At 45.4% G+C, this 24,580-nt stretch overlaps 1 protein-coding gene across 2 annotated transcripts in view; it reads right to left on the bottom strand.

The window, feature by feature from the left end:
• LOC102446651 (vascular endothelial growth factor receptor kdr-like) overlaps window positions 1-24,580 on the bottom strand; it is a 213,741-nt gene that overhangs the window by 146,091 nt on the left and 43,070 nt on the right. For both annotated transcript variants that reach the window (XM_075940855.1, XM_075940856.1), the window contains exons 2-3: window positions 5,939-6,035; window positions 50-270 (exon numbers count right to left, since the gene is read on the bottom strand). In XM_075940855.1, coding sequence (XP_075796970.1) covers window positions 50-270; window positions 5,939-6,035 — 318 coding nt within the window. The remainder of the gene's footprint in view (window positions 1-49; window positions 271-5,938; window positions 6,036-24,580) is intronic.

Raw genomic sequence — 24,580 nt, 5'->3', positions numbered from 1 at the left:
CACCAATTTGCTTCCGTAGAGAGAAGGTCTAGAAGGATAAAGCTCTTACCTTTAACAAACACGTATGTCGTGGCCACGAGGTCTTTGTTAGAAAGGAGGTGATTATAACCACAGGTGAAATAACTGGTGTCCTGGGCTATGGTATTGGTGATCGTGAGCCTGCTGCAGATCTGCTGTTCATTGTCTGAACACGTCTGCTCAGAGACAGTCCACCTGTCACTGTCTTTGTGTGATTCATTTCCCCATAGCCAGGTCATGGGGGCTGCTCCCCTGTCAAGAGAACACACAATAAAGATTTTGTCATGGTCTCTGGCATAATGAGTGGAATAATCGACATTTCTCAGGCCAGGTTTCATAATCTTGTCATGCAGTGAGGAATGATAAAGGTCTTTGTGATGTCTTTTTATGAGCTGCTAGCTTTTCTAGCACCTTGCGGGAGTTAAGGCTTCAGATGGAGTTACCCTGTCCCCTTCCCTGCAGCACCAGACATTTCCTGAGAGAAGCAATAGCAAATGCAAGACCATTTCCTACAGTCTGGGGGGACAATGAGCTTTTCAATTTGAGGGAACAATGTGAACAAGAGCTCATTTGAACTGGCTAAATTTATTGCTGTACAAACATTAGAAGGCCTCAGGTACATCTGTAAACTTCTCCTGAGTTGGGCTGTCTGCACTTTCTGCCAGAGCAGTTAAACCCTCTTTGGTTCTCCTAACACTGAGGTTAAGGAAGGGAGAGAAAAGACCACATATGTAACTCCATGTCTTCCCTCTTCTTTAATTAGCAGTGACAGCACTTTGTTTGTGTGAGGTGTCTGGAAGAAGCTGGATTGCAGATCTTATGACATATGCTTGTATCAGATACAGTTTGTCTGTTTGGCCCTTCACTGACCTTAGAACACAGGAGTTACCACAGTATGGCAGATACACCGTCTCATCCATCTAATGTAGCATCCTTCTCTGATGCCTGGTACAAGCCACGATGTGCACCCTTAAATAACCTAGGGCTAGTAGGGTCTGATTCAATGGGAGTGTTTCCTTTGACTTCAGTTAGCTTTGAATCAGGTCCGTAATACAGTCCTGTGGCATGGGATGTGCAGAGCGCACTGCTGCAGGAAGAGATCCTGGAGGCTTTGTGTCTCAGGGAGGCAATCTAGGAAATGTGGAGAAGAGAGGCCAGAGTGGCCCCTGCTGCAGGATGCATGAGACCAGCATGGAGAGGGAGGAGTCCTGGACCAAACCTTCCCAGACACCTGTGGAGAAGCTAGGGCTGGCATTAGTTCAAAGCAGTCCTCTTTCTCCATAGGTGCAAGGGCAGGATGGGAAGCTCCTTCTGCCTTTCCCCTCTCTTTGATAACTGCACCAAGCAAGACCTGGGCTGGCCTTTAATGTTAAAAGGACGCTGTGTTCACACCATCCTTACTCAGTGGTGGTCCATTGGCTTCAGCAGAATTTACTTAAGGGAGGATCAGTAATGAGCTCGGGATTTTCTTCACTGGGAGTAGCAGTAGGGAGAAAACACCATTCAGGGCATATCCGTTCAGTGCAAAGGCACTTATGCTCCCCAGGCATTGCTACTACATTCTGCTGCGAGTTGGGGTATGTCTACACTTGTCCCCTAGTTCGAACTCTACACGCGGCAGTGAAATGGGAGTTCGAAGTAAAGCCCTTAATTCAAATTAGCTGGTAAACCTCATTCCAGGAGGAATAACAGCTAATTTGAGTTAGGGCTTTACTTCGAACTCCTGTTTCACTGCCACATGTAGACGCGGGCAGTTCTTCTGGGCTAGTCAATTTCCAAAATGGCAACCGCCCGGGAACATGCTAATGAAGCACAGGATATTTAAATCCCGCTCTTCATTTGCAATTTCGGTCGCCCTCATTAGCCTCCCTTGTTTGAACTAGGGGGCTAGTGTAGACGTACCCTTCGTGTTAGTGAGCTGCTCTACAATCTCTCTCTGCAAGTCTGGGCCAGTCGCCTCATACTTGGGTGCAGCACAGGAGTGTGTATCTGCTGGCAAGGTCCTGCTGCTCCCAAATATAAACACCCTCATGGCTCTCAGCTCTGCCTGCCCTTTCCTGAAGATGAAGATGGGCAGAAATCTGGAGGCTCTTCCTAGCATGTGGGTAAATGACACTGCTGGGTCCAGGTGTGGCTATCTTCCCTGATGGGCAACCTCCCCCTGCATCCAGAGACTCGGAAACCCCAACCTCATCCATCACACCAGCTTCCTGTATGTAAATGCAGAGAGGAAAGAGGCAAGACAAGCTTATTGTCCAGGCTTTTAGGGGGCTGGTCAAACCAAGGGCTCTTTTCTTGCGAAGGAATTCTCCATTTCCATCTCTTCTTCCCAAGCTCATGGCAGAATGACCACCCTCCGGAAGCAAAGGCCTGTCATTGCTGTGCCACAGGAAAACTAGAGGGCACAGGAAAACTACTGCTGGGTCCCCTCAATATCTGCACTTACTACATTACCCAGGTATGCTTTCAGCCCAGTGTCGGAGGAGTAGAGTAGCATCTCCACACCTTAGAAGCAGCATGGTTTAATGGCTAGAGAATCAGTCTGCCTATTGTGATACTTGTGTTCTAGTCTTGGTTTTGCACTGTTGATGGGGGTGGTGCAAGGATCCCCCCAGAACAATTTCACTTTGTAGTTTTCACAGCTATTGTGCTCCTCTATCTTGCCACCATCCCAATGCCCCTTTGAAGACAGGAATGATTTCAGATTATGTATTTTATGTGACTTCATTAAACAGGGTGTTTGTGTGTGTGCTCAAGACATGGCACTGGGCTAATGAGGACTCGATGGAAGTCGTCTGGCACATGAGTCACAGGCAGGAGTGCCAGCCTGGGTACCAAGCTGTGGTAGAGACTGATTGCCTTACTCGTAGGCAGGTACAGGTTGTACCTCTACAATCCAGGATTCTCTGGTCCGGCAACATCCGTGATCCACATGACCATGGATGTTTCAGGATCAGAGAGTCCTGGTGTGCTGCAGTGGGGTGGAGGGCTGGGAGTTGGTGTGTGGCTCAACTGGGCCAAGAGGGAGGAGCCAGGAGCTGGCGTGCAGCTCAGCTGGGCAGTGGGGGAGCCAGGAAATGGGGGGTAGTATCAAGGCGGGACTGGCAACGGGGAGCCTGGTCCAGAAAAATCCCTCATCTAGGACCAGTCAGGTCTTGAGGGTGCTGGACCAGGGAGGTCCAATCTGTAACTTTTCTCCTCTGTGCCTTGGTTTTCCCCCTGTAGGTATGGAGAATTACACCTTATACAAAGGGGTGTAGTGAAGCCATTATTGCTGAGTGTCTCCAAGGCACTCTGAGCGTGTGGAGCCACTCCACAAGTGCAAAGCATGCTATTTGGTTGTTTATTTATTTGTTCTTTCATCTGACAATACATGGATGAGGCAACGCTCAAATAAATTAAAAAGCAGCCAATTTAAAAAGCAAAGCAAGGAGCCCATCTCTTTAATTAGCACACAGGTACCTTGTAGAATTCCCAGGCACAGAACAGCGTGGAAAGAAGTAATGCAGCTGGATTTTTAAAGCACCATTTATGTTACAGTCATCACTAATGCCTGCAGCTTGCCAAGATATAAATATTATCATAAGGTTGTTTTGACCTCATGAGGCAGTGCCAGCTGCAGGTATCAGGAAAGACTCTCCTTGAGCCACAGGCAATTGATGCCTGCGGAGGGTAGCAGGGTGCAGGAAGAGCCATCAAGAAGAACAGAGAGAGGCCATGACAAGGCACCCCATTTAGCAATTCAAATTGTGGTCAGAGCACAGGAGGGCAGCGTACTTCCTGACTGCTACCACAAGTCACCTATGCCTGGAGTTACATAACAATAGAACGGATTAATGAGTGTTTCATGAGAAATGAGTGGATTTACCTTCACGAAGGGCAATACTGGTTTAAATGGCCTGATTGGGACGAAATCAGAGGTGACATAAATATCAGTGAAAACTACAAGTTAGTAAAGCAATGAAGTGGCAAAGTGAACCTCAGCCAGTGTCATTTACAAGCTGACGGAGTGCGTGTAGGTTGGTGGCTGGTAAAGCAACCAATAGAACATATCAGATGTAAAATAATATGTGTGTGTCTGTATGTGATACTGACTGTATGCAGGGCCGGCTTTTTGTTTTGTGTTTGTACAGCACTTAGCACAATGGATCCTGGTCAGTGCTACAGCAACACGAAACTAAATAATAGTGCATGGCTCACTTTAACTTACACATTCCCACCCCCTTGTACAAGGCTTTTAAATCTGATCATATTTTTCTGGTGGACATTTATGTTTGCTGCAAGCCTGCCCCCCTAATGTGTAAATCATATTCACAATTATTTACCCTGATTTACACCACCATCTCTGGGGCCTCCTGTCTGATCCAGCAGGGCTAACTTTTCACAAGGCTGAAAATTCCCCAACTCCCTGTGCATTTATTACTCCAGTCATCTGCCAATCAGCTGCAACCAAACACATTACAACCCAGATTTAGCACGGCTTATCGTCCATCTGAATGAAGTCTTGACCCCAAATTTGGTATTTTCCTGCATGTTATGCAAACTGTGTCAGTGGGTGAAAAATCTCCTTAATTTATGAACAACACTCTGCATTTTATGAGGTGTGGCTGTCTTTGATTTAAAGGATAGGATATATTCAAATAAGAAAGGACTTTAAATGTACATGTGTTGACTGCTATGTATTTATCTGTCATCTTACAGGCTAGACAGCATTTGGGGTCAGCATATATATACAAAGAGGGCTGGCTGATAACTGACTGGGTTAACCAGTCTATTAGGGTATGTCTACACAACCCTCCTAGTTCGAACTAGGAGGGTAATGTAGGCATACCGCACTTGCAAATGAAGCCCGGGATTTGAATTTCCCGGGCTTCATTTGCATAAGCCGGGCACCGCCATTTTTAAATCCCGGCTCATTTGAACCCCGTGCCGCACGGCTACACGCGGCACGGACTAGGTAGTTCAGACTAGGCTTCCTAGTCCGAACTACCGTTAGTCCTCGTGGAATGAGGAGTAACGGTAGTTCGGACTAGGAAGCCTAGTCCGAACTACCTAGTCCGTGCCGCGTGTAGCCGCGCGGCACGGGGTTCGAACGAGCCAGGATTTAAATATGGCGGCGCCCGGCTTATGCAAATGAAGCCCGGGAAATTCAGATCCCGGGCTTTATTTGCAAGTGCGGTATGCCTACATTACCCTCCTAGTTCGAACTAGGAGGGTAGTGTAGACATACCCTTACTTACACACATGGAATAAAAGAGAAAATTTGTACACAGCAGAACCGAACTTTGGATAGGCAAATCCTTATGTGAAAATCTTCATTATCCAAAAATGAGCTTTGTCTCTTGATATGATTCACCACCCACTAAGATAATGGAAATCTTTCAGTGTACTTCACAGAGGGCCTATTACAAAGTAGAGGGCCCTATTGATTTGAATAAGTTATCTCCCCTTCATTTTGTTAGACTAAATAAGATTCTACTCTGCATGAAAGTGAATGTCAGGGAAGCAGGGCTGGCCTTACCATGAGGTGAACTGAGGCAGCCATCTCAGGTGCCAGACCATGTGTGTGTATTTGTGTGTGTGTGTGTGGGGGGGGGGGGGGGGGTTTGCCACTAAGACCCAGAGTATAGAAAATTGTGTCTGCTGCTGGTGCATATGTAGGTAGCCGAGCAGTACCACGAGAGGAGTAGAACAGGAAGAAGGCAGAATTGAGACCTTTAAAGTTTTGGCCCAAGTGAGGGGGCATGGGGGCATCATTTGAGCTCCCCGCCTCAGGTGCCAAAATTTTGTGAACCGGCCCTGAAGGGAAGAATATAGCAAAAGCTCCCCAGCTGTGACTGAGGAGTACTCTCTTGATCCTGGGATTATTTTGTGCCAGGGCAGCCAATAAATACCAGGGAAATACCATTGCAAGCCTCACCTGCATGTTATGGCAAAGAAATCGCCTGCATGGATTACAATTTGATCTTCTGTAATGTTCAACTTTGGTTTCGGTAGTAATTCTTCCAGAGATAGACCTGAGCCAAAAAATAAAGAAGAAAATACACAGTTAGGCCTGTTTTCCAGTGCATACACACATTAAAGCAGACACAAGAAAATATGATTGATGCTTTCTGTAGTTCACTCTTCAAAGATAAATTCTTCTTTCACAAACATCATGTAACTCCACTGAAGCCAGGAGAGAATCGGCCCATTTCCTTTCCCAGTCCACTTCTGTCGACAAAACCCTGTAGTCTAGACACACCCTAAGAGACCTCCAGTGAATAATTCAAGTTGTCACACGAAACAATAAACATTAAGTGCATGTTTTCCTTTAATGAACTACATCAGTGGTCCCCAACGTGGCGCCAGCCGGGGCATTTATGTGCGCCCGCTGAGACATCTGGGCTGGCTCTGCCCATGGCACATGCGTGGTGCCGGCCCCACGCGCATGACACATGGGCGGCCCCTGTCCCGGGCACGCAGCACATGCGTGGTGACGGCCCTGGGCTCAGGAAGTGTGGGCGGCCCCTACCCTCGGGCGCGCGGTACATGCGTGGCCCCACCCCCCGAAGCGCGGTGTGTGAGTGGCCCCACTCCTAGACGCCCAGCACATGAGCGGCCCCGCCCCGGGCGCCCAGCAGCCATGAAAGGTTGGGGATCACTGAACTACATAAATGGGGAAAATTTCTGCAGGAGCAAGTGTCTTCCTTTTTTATGTCTGGAATATCTGGTCTATTAAAAAACAACAGCAGCAACACAACACCACCGCAATCTGCAGTATTCATAGAATCATAGAGCTGGAAAAGACCTCAGAAGGTCATCAAGTCCCGCCCCCTGCTCTAGGCAGGACCAATCCCAAGTAAATCAACCCAGCCAGGGCTTTGTCAAGCCGAGACTTAAACACCTCTAGGGATGGAGACTCCACTACTTCCTTAGGTAACCCATTCCAGTGCTTCACCACTCTCCTAGGCTGTGTCTAGACTACATCCCTTTTTCATAAAAGGGATGCAAATTAGACATATCGCAATTGCAAATGAAGTGGGGATTTAAATCTCCCCCGCTTCATTAGCATAAAAATGGCTGCCGCTTTTTTTCCGGCTCGGAGCTTTGCCGGAAAAAAGTGCCAGTCTAGATGCGGATCTTTCGGAAAATAAAGCCTTTTCCGAAAGATCCCTCATAAGGGATTCCTTATGAGGGATCTTTCGGAAAAGGCTTTATTTTCCGAAAGATCCGCGTCTAGACTGGGGCTTTTTTCCAGCAAAGCTCCGATCCCTTATGAGGGATCCCTTATGAAAAAGGGATGCAGTCTAGACACAGCCCTAGTGAAATAGTTTTTCCTAATATCCAACCTGGACCTCTTCCACCGCAACTTGAGACCATTGCTCCTTGTTCTGCCATCCATCACTACTGTGAACAGCCTCTCTCCATCCTCTTTGGAAGCTCCCTTCAGGAAGTTGAAGGCTGCTATCAAATCCCCCCTCACTCTTCGCTTCTGCAGACTAAACAGACCCAACTCCCTCAGTCTCTCCTCATAGGTCATATGCTCCAGCCCTCTAATCATATTCCTGAGTAATAGCCACAAATACTGCAGTGACACTTGCTTTGTTTGAGTTGCAGAGTATAGCAATGTTTCATAAGGCAAATTTGTAGCTGTGTTTGTGGTCCTAGCAGCAATGCCAATCTGTTACATGACTAGTGCACAAATCTCTCTCCCTAGGACAGTCATCATCTTTTAGTGGATGCTCTCCTGACCATTAAATTCCTGTCTCTTTAATAAATGGCAGTGAGGATGCAGAGAGCACGTTTTGTCCCATCAGTGTTAGTAAATCATACTTAGTATTTTTTAAAGGCAGATCTCAAAGTACAGATTGGTTAACATTATTACGCCTGTTTTACAGATGGAGAAATGGAGGCACAGAGAGATGAAGTGACTTTGTCATGGTCACACAGTGGATCACTGGCATAGCATAAAGAACTAATGTCTGCGGATTCCCACACCATGATCCATTGTGTACTGCTGCTCCTTTTTTTTTTTTGACAGAATCTGCCATTCAATTGTACTCTTAAAGTGATCCTGCCAACTGATTTCAAGGTCCAAAGTTTAGATTTTGCTTTAAAGGGTTTCATTAGACTTTGCCTAGATTGAAATGTTTGTATCCATGGTGGCTTTCAAGAAATACTGTTTTAAAAAAAATGTAAACATCACCCTCTTATGTTGGGAAGCCAAACAGCAGCAGAATAGAAAGTGAAACTGGGAAGAAACAAAAGTGAAAGTGGCCAGACTAGTTGCCTTGCCCACACTGAGGGAAGAGTAATCAGCACAACCACAAATATGCTTAGATGTGTTTCTCGTTTTCCAGACTGATGCCACTGAAGTGTCATGTTTTCTTTCCCTGTATGCACTTCAAATCATTATCTTCTCCCCCATGTTGAGCTTGATAAGTCAGAAATCCTTAGTTTGGCTTATAACAAAGGCATTTTACTCATATGTATAGCAGTGGTAAGATATCAGACAAACAGAAACAGCTTTCCACTGGATGAAGAAATGATTTCCCCCTGACACTCCCAAATTTCTCTTCTACAAAATTCATGGGAAATGGTCTCAGCATGGCATGTTCCCTGTGTGAAGAGTGACTCACTCCCACTTACAATAATCCAGCTTCTTTCATGAGCTATTCAAACTCCCATCAGAAACTCAGCAGAGGCTAGCTAATACCCAAGAGCACCAGCCTTCTAAAAACATTGCTAGACCCCTCAGTTGGTGATACCAACTGTCTTCTTCAACTGCAAGCTCCCTCAGGATGAGAAACTAAACTAGGATCTTGTCCACTTGTCTTCATGAGAGATCCAGGGCATTTTATTGCTACAGATATTACATAAGCTCCAGTGTCCTGGCAAATTCCAAATTTCGCATTCAGTTTAACATGTTCTTCACTTCTTTGTCTGAAAATAGTTACAGCAGGTAAACTCGTGGGTGTACAATAACTGCTGGGTCCCACTGCAGAGTGAGTGAATTGGAGTAACACCTAAAGTGTATGTCTACACTGCATTCCTCTTTCAAGAAAGGAATGCAAATACAGCTGAGTGAAATTGCAAATGAAGCGCGGATTTGAATTTCCCATGCTTCATTTGCATAATCGCGTCCGGGCGTTATCTTGAAATACCCTATTTTGAAAAAAGAAATGCTGTCTAGACGCGGTTATTTCGAAAGAAAACCCTTCTTTCAAAATTACCCTTACTCCTTATACAATGAGGTTTAAAGGTAGATGGTAGATTGTCGCTCAAAGTAAGCGTGCTGCTAGACCCATCTTTATACCCAGAGGGACTCGTATCCTCTTTCTTATCTAAGATGCCAAATTGTGTTGGTCCATCTTTGTGACGCCAGTTCTTACAAGGGAGTTTCAAGTTAATTTACACCTGCAAGAGAGATAACTAAATAGTGAGTACTGGACATTTTTTTACTGGGCGGGAGATTCCTCCCCCCGGGCAGTGTGCGTTCATATCAATATAGGTTTCAGTCAAGGGCACTCCTCTGCAGCCTCTTGGTCAGTGATTGGAGTATCTTTGTTTACAGCCATCCAGGGTCACAGCAGCCTGCATATCCGGGCCTTCTGTCAAGGATTTTACTGCTCTGTGTGCCCTGTATGCTCCAGGCAAGCAAAAATGGATGTTACAGGGGGGTTCCTGTCTGGCTACACATACCCAAAGTTATTCCTAAGCAGTAATAGTGTAATGTTCAGTAGGAGCTCAGGAGAAAAATGTTGTGAGGTAATGTGTTCCAGAACTTCTTACTAACTGCCCAAGCACCCATTCTGGACACTGCTCAGTAGTCTGGAAATATGTCCTTCAAACTGAGCATGCTCTGAGAATTAACACAGTTATTAGCATAGTCACACTCTTTCTAACGTTTCCTTTGTATAACAACACCCACCTATGTAACTTGATACCTATTGTTACAAATCCACTTTTCAGCTACTTCAACACCTCTAGGACAATGCATTGCTCTTTTCAAATAGCAATCTGTTCAGGAACAACCTGTCAGTGGCCAGTAGGTTTGGAAATACTTGTTAGTTTTTCATTTAATTAGCTAGAGGAGCTTTATTTAAGTCCTGTGTGTACCTAGCTGGTTTTCGCAACACATGACCACTAAGGTGACTTGGGCTGGTTACACCATGACTTTAGCTAGATGTTACTTGGCTTTGGCAAGTTGGCACTACTGGTGGATGTGATAAATTCTGCACCTGGTCCCTTTGGTGCCTGCAGTGATTCTGAGGGCAAACATGGGGTTTCAGTGGCCCATTATGCTGGCCTTGTGCACAGGGTGAAATTTCACTTTTCATGTGTGAATGTAGCATTGTTACACTGGCTCTTAGTGCAATACTATTGGCACGTTCTTGGCTGACACTCGCTGATTAGATTTGAGCTGCTGGTGTAACTGGAGAGCAAGGCAGCTGTTAGGTTTTCATAATGCTTGAAAATGTTTTTGCAAAAGACACAAGTGTTTTTCAACGACAGTGTTTGTGTGTGAGCTACCTCTTTCACAGAGTTTGTTTTGGCATCAGGAAGCTGAAGAACAGAATAAACAATGTGTAATTTCAATGCTTTCGGGCCTCCTCCCCATGCAGAGGGGGGAAAATCCTTACCACACACACTTCACGACTGCAGCCAGGAAACAGCAGGGGTATTATAAACACAGCGTGTGCCCTCTCCTGCTTGCCAGAGCCATATTAGAAAGTGAATAGAAAAAAAATCAAAGGTGAAATGAAGAGGTGGGCCACTGGGAAAACTGAAGCCTCATTGAATTAGAATCACCAGATGCTGAAACTGGCAAACTGATCCTTCATTCAAGGGCCTGTCTTTGCTTCCACTTTCTGGATCATCACCCTGTTGGCCAAGAGACCATTTTTCTTGGAGGCGCAAGGCATGGGACATGGTAGGAAACAAGAATGGGAGTCAACCTGTTTTTATATTTGCTGTATTTATTTGGCGAGGCTCAGGGGGTTGAGAATCCGGTGGAATTATGAAAGCAACTTCCAGCAGAGAGTGGCAGGGCAAATAAGCTAAGTCATACTTAGCAAAACATACCAGAAGCCCCCCACCCCAAATACTGCATCCTAAGATTTATTTAGTTAGGGCTGGATTCTGGCACCCGTCTTCACACTGCACAATACTGTCAATGGGATCACTTGTTGCAGTGAGGCGCTGGGGGGAAGAACTGAGCTTTTAGGGGTGAGATGTGCTGCTTTTACTCTCCCTGGTGAGCACTTACTCACAGGAGCAGGGCCACTGATGCCAGGCTTATGCCATCTCACCTTGAATGCCCCAACAGGTCAAAGTGAACTCAGTGTTTGCTTTTAAAAGTTCTAGGAAGCTTGTTCAGTGAGCTGCTAATTTATTAAATCTTAGATGGTAAATTCTGTTGTTGCCCTGCTTAGGGTCTTCAGGTTCGCTCTTTAGATTTTATGGCTTTATTAATAAACCTCTCAACATTTATAAAAAAAAATTAAAATCCCATGCACATCTGCCAGATACGTTACAGACTCTGCCTTGAAAGGCTCCACTGTGACTCCCGTAGGCATCACATCTACAATCCAATCTGCCTGGGCAGACTCATGGACCCTAGACGGAGTCCTGTTGAAGTCAATGGGCTTTGCCTGCCAAGCTCAGATTGCAGAACCCAGGCCTACAATAACAGTCTTCTCTTCCCCAGTAAATAATTCTTGTCCTTCTCCTAGAGTACCAGGGGCATGGCATTAGTAACAAGTGTTCGTGCCAATCACCTCATTACCAGAGCAAACCTACAATGCAGAGGAGGCAGGAAAACTGTCTCCACTTTGCACCATAATACATAAAAGCAAGAGGAAACTCATATCAGCACTGGAGACTGCTCCTGCCATCTTCTCAGCCCCGATTTAATGGTGAGTACACAGTGCAGAGGGGAATGGCAGTGAAGTTAATACAGCTTATATTAATTTCTCAACAGGGTTTGGGTGGGGAAGTGGGTGGCTGTACCCCTCTTACTTTTACCCCTTGCACAGATCTTTGGGATCTGGAATGGAAGGAGAAGCCAATGTTGCAGAATTGGCTGCTCCCCCATTTCCTTCTGTAGAACTAGGGCCCCATCTGTGCAAAGCAATCCTTATGCTTGCAGAAGTGGGTGACTGGGGCTTTGGGCAATTTAGTCTAGACTCAACACTTAAAAGAAAAAGAGAAAAGGGTTTTACTGTCGTAAGAGGATACTGATTTATGTGTATTACAGTAACGTCCGTATAGTATGTGGTCAGGCACTATGTTAGATGTTGTACAGGCATAGAGTAAGAGACCGCCCTAGCCCCAAACTGCTTATAGTCTAAGGCATTGTCACCAACTCTCATGATTTTATGACATGTCTCAGGATAGTTGGTATTTTTTTCTTAAAGTCCCCATCCCTGGAGTCAGATGATTTGATAAACATCTCACTAAAAAGTAAGATCTCATGGTTGAGAAGAGCTTGAAAACATGAACCCAAGGGGCTCTAACATGGGAAGATAAATACAAAGAAATGAACTTTTATCATTATTTTAAAATCTTGTGGTTTGTCATTGCTTGACAAAACAGAGACATGGTGGGGCTACAGGCACAAATAAGGGATATGACTGCATCTAAAAATCTCACAACTGGTCACTGGTAGGGCCAGGAACAGAACCCAGATTTCTCCTGGCACCCAGCCCAGTGTTCTTGTCACTGCACAATGCTGTTTCTTAATAGCCTATTCTAAAAGTCAGAGAGTTTTTTTAACAAACAATCTTTATGATGTTGAAAACACAAACACAATTCGGATTAGGCAAATGCCGGGAAACCAAGCTGAGTCAAATGCAAAGGTAATCCTGTAACTACAAACGGAAACAAATTATGTCACAAATTCTTTCACTTGTAATAATCCAAAGTCCAATTTGTTGTACAGGTCAAGTCAATTTTTAATTTATGATTTTAAGCATCCTCTGTGCAATGTAACTGTATAAACACCAGGGTAGCAGTCCTGAACAGAATACCACAAGTGCTTGGAGAGATTGAATATATGCATCTATAATAACAGGTAATGTCAATATGAATTCTAATTAAAGGATCCATATGTCCCTTTTATGTTGTTCAGCCCAAGGAAGAAAGGAAAACTGAACATAAAAGCTGGTCTAACACCTGCATCAGAAGACAAAGAATATTTAATAATCAGACAGAAGGCTGCTCTCTGGACAACTGCATAAAGCATTTTAGAACTAAGGCCCTGATTCTGCAAAGCCTCAATCACACAAATCGATTTATGCATATGTTTGAACTCAATAGTTCTATCTGTGTGTAAAATGATGCTCATATATATGTCTTTGTAGAATTAGGCCCTAGGAAATATAAGGTCCCACTAGAAATCACTGAAAATCTGATGGTTTCAAAGTTGATTTAAGGGGAAAATATATATGTTTTATGTTTTCTTTTAATTTAATTATTGGATTTTTATTTTTTTTAACACTAAGACACTTTATTTTAATGTGATTTGATTCTTTTATCTCAATTAGAAAGTATTTCTTAAAGTTAACGTACAGACTAGTTAATGTACAGTGCTTTGAAAAGTGACTATGAAAACAACACCATGGGGCTGTAAAAATAACATCCTGGGTTCTGGCTTCAGTGTCATCACCAGTAAATAAAGACCCTGCAGTTAAAGCATGGTGAGGCATAGTATGGCAGGAGCTCCAGTGGTGATGCAAGAGACAAAATAGATGTCAGATCCGTCTCCTATTGCTGTTTTGTCTCTGCAAGGCTATCTGGAGTAAAAAGCAATATAATGTATGCCAGAAAAGTCAGCAAATCTGTTTCAGAGCATTCCTCTGATGTTTAAGAAGGTGTTATTTTCACAGTGGGATTTTAATTATCATAATTACACCAAAGGAGACCCTGCTCTTATTTGAGTGAGGAAGTTCTGTTTTTTGGTGAATAACTGTGTAGATGAAGACCAAACACCCATAATCATTTGTGGATTTAGGTTCAAGGTTCCCATTCATAGGAGGGCAAGGAACAGTTGTGTTATCTACACTTGTGATATTATCATGACTTTACAATATTTTCTATTTTTATCAAATCCCCAGCTCCTGAAGTCATATAATCAAGAGAGAATCTCAGCTTATTTTTTTTCTTTATTTCAAATAATTTTCTCTGGAACTTGTGGCCATGGAGGAAAGCATGAAAAGATGACCTGCAAAGTCTGAAAAATATCAGAAGGTAAATGAAGACCCCCCCGCCCCCCGCTTCCCAATTTTTAAAATCTTACTATTAATGCCAATCTCATGATTTTGGGGGGATGAGTTTAGAATGTTTGGGGCAGACAAACCTAGGGTATGTCTACACTACAGCACTAATTCGAACTAACTTAATTCGAATTAGTTAATTTGAACTAAGCTAATTCGAATTAGTGCATCTAGACCTAAAAACTAGTTCGAATTAGCATTTTGCGAATTCAAACTAGCATGTCCACATTAAGTGGACCCTGAACCAGGGTTAAGGATGGCCGGAAGCAGTGCCAGCAGGGCATCAGAGGAGGACTTAGAGCGTGGAGCTGCTGTCTCAGGCTAGCCGAGGGCTGTGCTTAAAGGGTCCCGACCCCCACCCCGGACAGACAGTTCTCAGGGGTGCCCCGCCTGCAAAGCAGTCCTGGCTTGGAGTGCCCTGAGTACCCACACTTGGCACATCACAACACTCGGCCATCAGCCCGGCTGCACTTGCCGCAGGCTGCCCTCCGGGGGAGGGGTGTCATTCGGGGGGCTGCAGGAGAGCTTCCACCCCGAGGAGCCCGCAGAGCCACCCCAGTCCTCCCCATTAGGGGCTCGTAGCCCATTCCTCCCTCACCTCCTTTCACTTACCCCTCCCTAGCCCCCTTCCTGATGTACAAAATAAAGGACACGTGTGTTCAAAAATAGAAACTCTCTTTATTGAACAAAACTCAGGGAGACTGGGAAAAGGAGGTGGGAGAGGGGAAAAGAGAGGGTGGGAGAGGGGAGGGCAACTAAAATGATCAGGGGTTTGGAACAGGTCCCATATGAAGAGAGGCTAAAGAGACTGGGACTTCTCAGCTTAGAAAAGAGGAGACTGAGGGGGGATATGATAGAGGTCTATAAAAGCATGAGTAGTGTGGAGAGGGTGCATAAAGAAAAGTTCTTCATTAGTTCCCATAATAGAAGGACTAGAGGACACCAAATGAAATCAATGGGTAGCAGGCTTCAAACTAATAACAGAAAGTTCTTCTTCACAAAGCAAATAGTCAACCTGTGGAACTCCTTGCTGCAGGAGGCTGTGAAGGCTACAACTAGAACAGAGTTTAAAGAGAAGTTAGATAAAGTCATGGAGGTTGGGTCCATAGAGTGCTATTAGCCAGGGGGTAGAAATGGTGTCCCTGCCCAAGGTTTGTGGAAGGCTGGAGATGGATGGCACGAGACAAATGGCTTGGTCATTGTTTTGGTCCATCCCCTCCAGGGTCCCTAGTGTTGGCCACTGTCGGCAGACAGGATACTGGGCTAGATGGACCTTTGGTCTGACCCAGTACGGCCATTCTAAGCTCAGAGCTCAGGATCGGGGCTCTCACTGGACCACCTTGATTTTCATGCAAACCTGCTCCTGGGTGGCCAGGCTGGCAGCTATCCTGCCCTAGCCGGCCACTTTCCTGTGCCTAGTGCGGACGTCGTGGATGAGGTCCACGATCTCCGCACTAGACCAGGTGGGCGCCCACCTCTTGCGGACCCGGGCAGGCTCCTGAGAGCCGCCAGTCTGGTCCCGGGAAGAGGCGGAGGGCTGGGTGGCAGCGGGTGGCTGGTTCGTGCCGTGCCAGGTGCAGGGTCTGCTGGCTGGGTGCTGGCTGGCTTGCACCTGGCATGGGCACCGTAGCCAGACCGTGCCCCTTTAAGGGCTCCGGGGCCAGGAGGGGGCAGACATGTTTCCCTGGTGGTGCCTAGAGTGGCCACCAGGGAAAGCTGGGAAGGGCTAGCCTCCCACTAGTTCGAATTTAGTGGCCACACAGCCCTTAATTCGAACTGCTTAATTCGAACTAGGCGTTAGTCCTCATAGAATGAGGTTTACCTAGTTCGAATTAAGCGCTCTGCTATTTCAAATTAAGTTCGAACTAGCGGTTTGTATGTGCAGCACCTATCAAAGTTAATTCGAAGTAATGTCTGTTAGTTCGAATTAACTTTGTAGTGTAGACATACCCCTAGGGTATGTCTACACTACAAAGTTAGTTCGAACTAACGGACGTTAGTTCGAACTAACTTTAATAGGTGCTACACTAGCACTCCGCTAGTTCGAATTTGAATCGAACTAGCGGAGCGCTTAGTTCGAACTAGGTAAACCTCATTTTACGAGGACTAACGCCTAGTTCGAACTAGCTAGTTCGAACTAAGGGCTGTGTAGCCCTTTAGTTCGAACTAGTGGGAGGCTAGCCCTCCCCAGGTTTCCCTGGTGGCCACTCTGGCCAACACCAGGGAAACTCTATGCCCCCCTCCCGGCCCCGGACCCCTTAAAGGGGCACGGGCTGGCTACGGTGCCCGTGCCAGGTGCAAGCCTGCCAGCACCCAGCTAGCAGACCCTGCACCTGGCACGGCACAGAGCCACCCACCCGATGCCCCCCAGCCCACCCCCTCTTGCCGGGACCAGGCTGGCGGCTCCCGGGAGCTTGCCCTGGACCGCAAGAGGCGGGCACCTTCCTGGGTTAGTGCGGACATCGTGGACCTCGTCCACGATCTCCGCACTAGGCACAGGAAAGTGGCCGTCTAGGGCAGGAGAGCTGCCAGCCTGGCCACCCAGGACCAGGTGTGCATGAAAATCAAGGGGGTCCACTGAGACCCCCGACCCTGAGCCCTGAGCTTACAATGGCCGTACTGGGTCAGACCAAAGGTCCATCTAGCCCAGTAGCCTGTCTGCCAACAGCAGCCAACCCTAGGGACCCTGGAGGGGATGGACCGAAGACAATGACCAAGCCATTTGTCTCGTGCCATCCCTCTCCAGCCTTCCACAAACTTTGGGCAGGGACACCACTCCTACCCTCTGGCTAATAGGACTCCATGGACCCAACCTCCATCACTTTATCTCACTTCCCTTTAAACTCTGTTCTAGTTCTAGCCTTCACAGCCTCCTGCAGCAAGGAGTTCCACAGGTTGACTATTTGCTTTGTGAAGAAGAACAACTTTCTCTTACTAGTTTGAAGCCTGCTACCCATTCCTTTCCTTTGGTGTCCTCTAGTCCTTCTTTATGGGAACTCAGGAAGAACTTTTCTGAATGCACCCTCTCCACCCAACCCCTGCTTTTAGAGACCTCTATCCTGTCCCCCCTCCGTCTCCTCTTTTCTAAGCTGAACAGTCCCAGTCTCTGTAGCCTTTCTTCATCTGGGACCTGTTCCCAACCCCTGATCATGTTAGTTGCCCTCCCCTCTCCCAGCCTTTCTCTTCCCCTCTCCCACCTCCTTTTCCCAGTCTCCCCCAGTTTTTTTTCAATAAAGACAGAGTCAATGTTGGAAGAAACGTTATCTTTATTTTGTACATCAATAAGAAGGGGGGCTAAGGAAGGGTAAGTGGAAGGAGGTGAGGGAGGAATGGGGTACGAGCCCCCGATGGGGAGGACTGGGCTGGCTCTGCGGGCTTCTGGGGGTGGAAGCTCTCCTGCAGCCCCCCAATTACTCCCTCTCCCCAGATGGCAGCCTGCGGCAAGTGCAGCCGGGCTGATGGCCGAGTGGTGTGATGTGCCCAGTGTGGGCACTCAGGGCACTCCAAGCCAGAACTTCTTTGCAAGCGGGGCACCCCTTAGAACTGTGTGTCCGGGGTGGGGGTCGGGACCCTTTATGCGCAGCCCTCGGCTAGCCTGAGACAGCATCTCCATGCTCTAAGTCCTCCTTTTATGCCCTGCCGGCACTGCTTCCGGCCATACTTAAGCCCTGTTCAGAGTCCACTCAATGTGGACTTGCTAGTTCGAACTAGCAAAACGCTAGTTCGAACTAGTTTTTAGTTCTAGATGCGTTAGTTCGAACTAGCTTAGTTCGAATTAACTAAATCGAACTAAGTTAGTTCGAACTAGCGCTGTAGTGTAGACGTACCCCTAGATACTAACACAGAATAGGGTGGGGTGCTTTGCTTTCTCCATTAAGAATAGAGCTTCCACAACTAACTGGCACTATTACTACCAGCATTGACCTTGTCTGCAAGAGAGGAAGGATGATGACGTGGTTAAGAACCTGGCCTGTAACTCAAGAGACAAGGACACAAGAACAGTCATACTGGGTCAGACTAATGGTCCACCTACCCCTGTAACATATCTCTGACAGTGATACCAAAGTTTCACAGGGAGTGTACTGAACAGGGCAATATTGGAGATTTGGGTATAAATCTTGACTCTGGCATAGGCTTCCATAGACCATGCAGGCCTGGCCAAAGAGTTTGGAAGACCCAAGGTGGCATGTTGTGGTTGGCTGCACCATGTGCCCGGGCAGCTCCCAGCCAGGGCAGATAGCGAGCAGCTGAATGGTCAGGAGCCAGGCAGTGCGGGCCCTGAATACACAGGGCCCAAGGCAACAGCCTTGCTCGCCTTGCCCTAAGGCTAGGCCTGTGACCATGGGCAAGTCACTTCATCTCTTTGTGTGTCAATCCTGCAACTGTAGCCTACAGTGGTCAACCTGTATTGTAATATAAATAATAGAAGCAATATTCATTTGTGAGCACATTGTCCTGCTGAACAAACTCTGTTAAAAGATTTTGCAGCATAGCATTGAAAGCTTATGATAGCAACAGTATTATAGTGGGAATATCACAGGAGTTAGAGGAGGTATGGTTTAGACAGTGACTTATCTCAGATCTTCAGCAGTATAATAACTGCCCTGCATGCCTGGTGCTGGCACCCACACCATTCTGTATGTTGCCTAAACTGGGCATATCATCAAGCACCTGATTCTTCCATTAGTGAGTGCAATGATGGGAAAACTCCCTAAAGTGAGGTGAAAACAAAATACAGGCTCCAAACTAAAACTCCTGGAAGAAGTGAGAGCTGGTCAATAGTGACCTGCCACATCCTCAGCGCCAGCAGGGGGAGTTTCAATGCACTCAGGGCTGGCGATAGACTCGGCAATGTGGGACTGGCTTGGCTGTGGGCACCCCAGAAGGGGTGGGGCCTCAGACAGGTTGGGGTGGAACCATGGGCAGCCAGCCCTCAGTACTGCCCAGACTGTGTTGTGCCTTCTTCAGCGCCACCTGGACTGTGTTGTGCAGGACTCTGGTGCCAATGTAAAGGGCCCAGAGCACAGTGTCCTTTTAGATCGCCAGGCACCAGGGCAACTACCCCTTTTATTCTGGTGCCCCCCATAGGCAGACTTCAATGCACTTGTTTCTCAGGCATGCGGAGCAGACATATTGTTAAACAGAAGCCCAGTGTCAGGCATACAGAGGCAAGGCAGCTACTTCATGGCCTCCAAACATAGGACTTGGCTATAAAAGGAAGCACCTAAGGAAGATTGCCGATAAGTCTCTCCATGTAAATGCCGTGCGTAGAGATGGGCCTTTGAACCATAGCAATGGATGTCACCTGTGACATACTATATGCCCTCACTCCTGTCTGCCTCGTTAGCACCACCAGTACTGTCGGGACAGCTCTGCTCTCACTGTCATTTGACTATTAGTCCACCTGCTCTCTTTCTTGCTCCTCTTCCGGGGTAAAGCAGGACTGATACAGGACTCAAAGCTGGATGCTGACAAGTATGAAGGTTTCTCTGCCAGTTTCTGGGAGAACCCCTCTGAGGATTCCATTTGGTAGTTGAAGGAAATATCATTGTGGCCACACTGGAAAAGGCCCATGAGGTGATTAACCAGAGATTAAATGACAGTCTGCGACTGCATGTTTCTGGGACGGAAGGAGCCAGCCAGATGGCAGATGTATTTTACTTTATGTTTCAGGTACCTAATATCCCACTGATTTCAGAGGAATGTTACATGGATGGGGGTTGCTCTAGCACAGTGTTTCTTAAATTTTTAAGACCAAGGAACACCAAATAATATTTTTTTTTTATGAGGAACACCAAGGATTTTTTTGTTGAGCAAAAAACAGAAAAAAGGGAGGGGTAGATGGGGGGAAGTAATTGAGCAAAAAAAAAAAGTGGCCATTTTGAACTCTGTTCTACACAGCACACCTCCGACTGCCTCGCGGCACACCAATGTTCCCCGGAACACAGTTTAAGAAACACTGCTCTATCACATTCAGCCAGAGACTAGGTACAAAGAGATACAGTCCCTGACAGACTGTGTAGTGTGACACACCAGCAAACCGCCAGCAGTGGGTAGTTTCTGTTTGTCACATAAAATATGAAGCCACATTTCCAGTGAGTTCATGCTGCAATCACTAGAAAGAAGATCTTGCAAACACAGGTCTATTGTGGCTTCTAAAATCCCACCTAATCTATGTGCTGAATTTTCATAGTTGCTGAGTACCCACAACTCAATGGGAAATCAGCTGAATGCTACAGAGTTTATAGAGCATTTTGAAAGTGTTTGGAGTTGAAAGGAACTGTATAAATATAAGCAATATGCCTTTTCCTAAGAAGCAATGTTGAAATGATTATTTATATAACAGGAATGCCCATTGACCCCAGCCACCATAATGTCCCAGGGTTCTAGGTTCTGTACATGCAAACAAACAGCTCTTGTCCTGGACAGCTCACAGTTTAAATAGACAACACTTGGGGAAAATGGATACAACGCACATGCAGCAGATTAGCAATTGATAGAATTGCTCAGGGTCACACTGGAAGTCTCTGGCCGGGATGGGACTCAATCCCATTACTTGTCCATGAGGCCATTCTTCCTCCCCACTGAAGCTAAACAACATGGAAGAAAAATTAGTCAACTGAAGCAATATGTGGCCCAGTTATGGATTCTAGGAAAGGTTAACTAATTGACTCAAAGCAGAATAAATCTATAGGCCTGCTTTAGAGACCATTAAAAAACAGTCAATAAAGACTCTGATCCCAGAGCTGTGTCAATGGGCCACGCCACGGGTTTCATATTTTTGCTGACTTTCCAAGCCAGGGGAGTTAGTGTTAGTTTCGCTGATTGCTGAGCAGTGTGGTTCACTCCTGTTCTTGTTTTCTGTGCGGCACAAACAGATGCCTGGTACAGCTCAGCGAAAGACAGCTTGGGCGTGAATGTTTCCAGCACCAAGAAAAATAACATCATCCATTCTGAGTGTATGGGAGATCTACTGTATAGTAGGAAAAACAACGGCTTAGCTGAGCTCTTGTTTAAAGAATAGATACGTTGTTATGGGCTTTGCTGAGTTCCTACAATACTGTCTCACCCAGAGACACACCAACATTTCCTGACAAACTGCCACAGGGTCACTCTGGTTTCCTCCTCTAATCAACAGCAGCCCTTTAGAGAGGGTCACTCAATTGCCTTGTATGTTGATGTTTGGAAACCCTGTGTTAATTACCAGGGCATTTCATCCTTTGTTTCTCTGCTTTAGAAATGCAGCCTTCACATTTTGACCACACCTGCTTGGAGGAAACTCCTCCAGCCGCCGACGCCAAATGCTTTCCTGACTCTCCATCTTACAGATCCCAGCATCAAATGCAGATTTATGGAAAGGAGCCACAGAAAGCAGGGTTAGGTCAAGACTGCTTGGGTTTGAACTGCAGTAATTCATTAATCAGAACCATCGTCTCCTCCGTGACACGACAAAGCATAGAGACTTACTCTTGACAGAGACATGGCTGCCCTGTTCCCAGTATGAGTTATGGAGGGGCCATTGGAGTGTCCTTTCTTTATAGGTTTATGTCAGATCCAGAATTTAGAACTTCAGGCATAAGATAAACACAAGAGCTGGGATAAGGGGTGGCAGCTGCAAAGTGATATGCACTCAAGCGTGGTTTGAAGTGTTTGGGAAATGCAGTAATCTCGTAGCTATGGAAAAAAGGCTGGGAATGTTATTTCATGGTCAAAGTAATGGCAATTCCTTTGGGAAAGAGAAGACCTGGCACATTTCCATGATTTAGAAATATGCAGAACCAGTGGGAAGGCAAGAGGAGTCCAGGCTGATTTGATGCACTAGGGACTCTTTCAAAAAACCAAAAAAGGCAAGTGGCTGCATTGGCCTTCCCCTACCTAATCTTCCCAAAAGACGCTTTGGGGTTATGATTGCAAGATTTTCACATCTTGTTTTCCAGACACCAGTACTGAATGTGAACTTCAGACACGTCCTTCAGTTCTTTATCATACAGGAATGGCTGTAAGGAAAAGAGGTGTCCTTACACAGGGCAGGTGAAATTCAGTGCTGGTGAAGTTACCTACGACAGGTCTGGAGCATGAAGACCTAGAATGATCAAAACATCAGTAGCAGCAATGAACGATTTCACCCCTACCAGTGGGTTTGACCCCAATGCTCATTGACATCAATGGGAAACTTTCCTTTCACTTCAATGGGGTTTGGATCAGACGTACTATGCCTTACCAATAGTGTGGAGGAAATACCACCTAAGAGTGAGAGCAAATCAAACTCCATCTGCCCAGCAACAGCCTCTCTTCAGGTGCCATTTCAATAGCAGGAGGCATTTAACAAGCCTTTCAATGGTTTTATTGCCTCCTCAGCCTCACACTTCCGAATTGCTGTAACTGGAGGTCTCTTCTATAGTCTTGTTTAGAGACAAGAATGGATTTGGAACAGGTGGTTTTTTCCCCACCTTTTCTGAAAGCAGCAGGTATTAGGCACTAACAAAGGCAGGATAGAAGATCAAATAGATCCATCTCTAGCCTGATCTCATATCACCAATCCCATGACCCTGTGTTTGCTCAGAATTCTCAGGAGGGTTGAGTTTTTATGCACTGATTTATCATCACTTCTATTGTATGTCAACCTGACACCTCTTCATAGGTGCAGACATACTTAAACATGGACTGCACATTAGGGTTTCTAGCTTGCCGAAAGTGCTTTGTTCATTTCCCATTAATCTAATCAGGATTGCTCTATGCAGGATCATTCGTATGTTGCACATAGTTACTTAGACAGCTTTGGATGCTAAAGAACGAATGTTTTTAAACCCCTTTAATTAAATTACTTTATTATTTTGAGCACATATCAGCAGATCAGCTCATTTATCAAAGGTGACATGCGAGGCAGGAAAGTCAACAGCAGTAACTCGTGAACTTCATGTATGTCATTACTGCAGCACTAAACACTGTGTTTGCTCACACATCGCTGGGATTAAATTTGGCACTTCTCAATATTTCTTTCAAACTTATTTGTTTTGTACAGCTGCAAATAATGAAAGCAATTGTTGCGCTGACTCCGTTCCAACAACTATTCCCCAGCCTCTGAGTACCAACAGAAAGAATCACTCCTTATTGAAATATATTTTGATGTGAGCAAGGACCTCTGGTAAAAAAAACACAAGTAGTAAATCTGTACTTGCCCAAGCAATAATTTCTCTCCTGTTCCTATCCTGGTTTAACATTTATATTTAGGCTTGGCACAGTTTTATATTTTTAAAAATAATTTCAGTTGATAACATCAATGTTTATTTTTAAGGATTCTTACAGAATTTTTTCCTATTTAAGCTTTTATACTTGCATAAAAATGTTTTAAAAGCATTTATTCCTGTTGTTATTGATCTAAGTCTTCCCAGTTGTGGGAGATTATGTGGGGAGTCAGACAATAGTTACCTACTGACATTAGTCATTGAGATTCAAGATGCTAAAGTTTTAGCGCCATTAAAACACAACTTAGCAATATCATAGATAAAACATACTCTAATAAGTTCTCAAGCTGATTTGTTCTTATTTTGTCTATCTGTACATGTCAGCTATTATTGATGGACATTTTTTTAGTCAGTTTGAATGTGTGCGGTGAAATCAATGTGGACTGACGTATAGTGATAAAAATTAAGCCTCCCAAGTCTATATATGTTCAACTTTAACTTTGACTCACAAAGGTCTGCAGAGCTCTTTCATTAAAGAAAATGGCCATTATATAAAGAGAAAGGATTGACTCTGATATCAATATTCCACACCAATTGCCTATGGGAAAGGTTATATCTTTCCAACTCTACTTATACTGAAAGTAGTAAAAATCAATATTTCCCAGAAAAAAAATTACCTTTTCCACGTAGATATCATTATTTCAGACATTTCAAAAATGCAATGTAATAATTTTACTATTTCAATCTTAATACAGATTACATACTTATCAATGGTTTTAGAAATATACAAATGGATTGCCATTACATACAATAATCTATTGTTTCTCAGAAGGCGCATCTACACAGCACCATTATTTCAAGATAGCTAGTATTATTTCATAACAACAATGTGAGTGTTTACACAGCCATTCCATTATTTCGAAATAATTTCAAAATAATGGTTGGCTTATTTTGAAATCTGTAAACCTCATTCTACAAGGAATAATGCCTATTCCAAAATAGCTATTTTGAAATAAGGAGTGTGTAGATGCTCCACTTCTGCTATTTCAAAATAGCCCCTCACCAGGGCCATTCTAAGTTATTCCACCCCCAGTGCCTCCCGGGGCTCTAAATCAAGAT

Source organism: Pelodiscus sinensis, chromosome 13, assembly GCF_049634645.1.
Source record: "Pelodiscus sinensis isolate JC-2024 chromosome 13, ASM4963464v1, whole genome shotgun sequence".
NCBI classification, from domain to species: Eukaryota; Metazoa; Chordata; order Testudines; family Trionychidae; genus Pelodiscus; species Pelodiscus sinensis.
The sequence above is the reverse complement of the archived record's forward strand: the minus strand, read 5'-3'. Positions and strand labels throughout refer to the sequence as shown.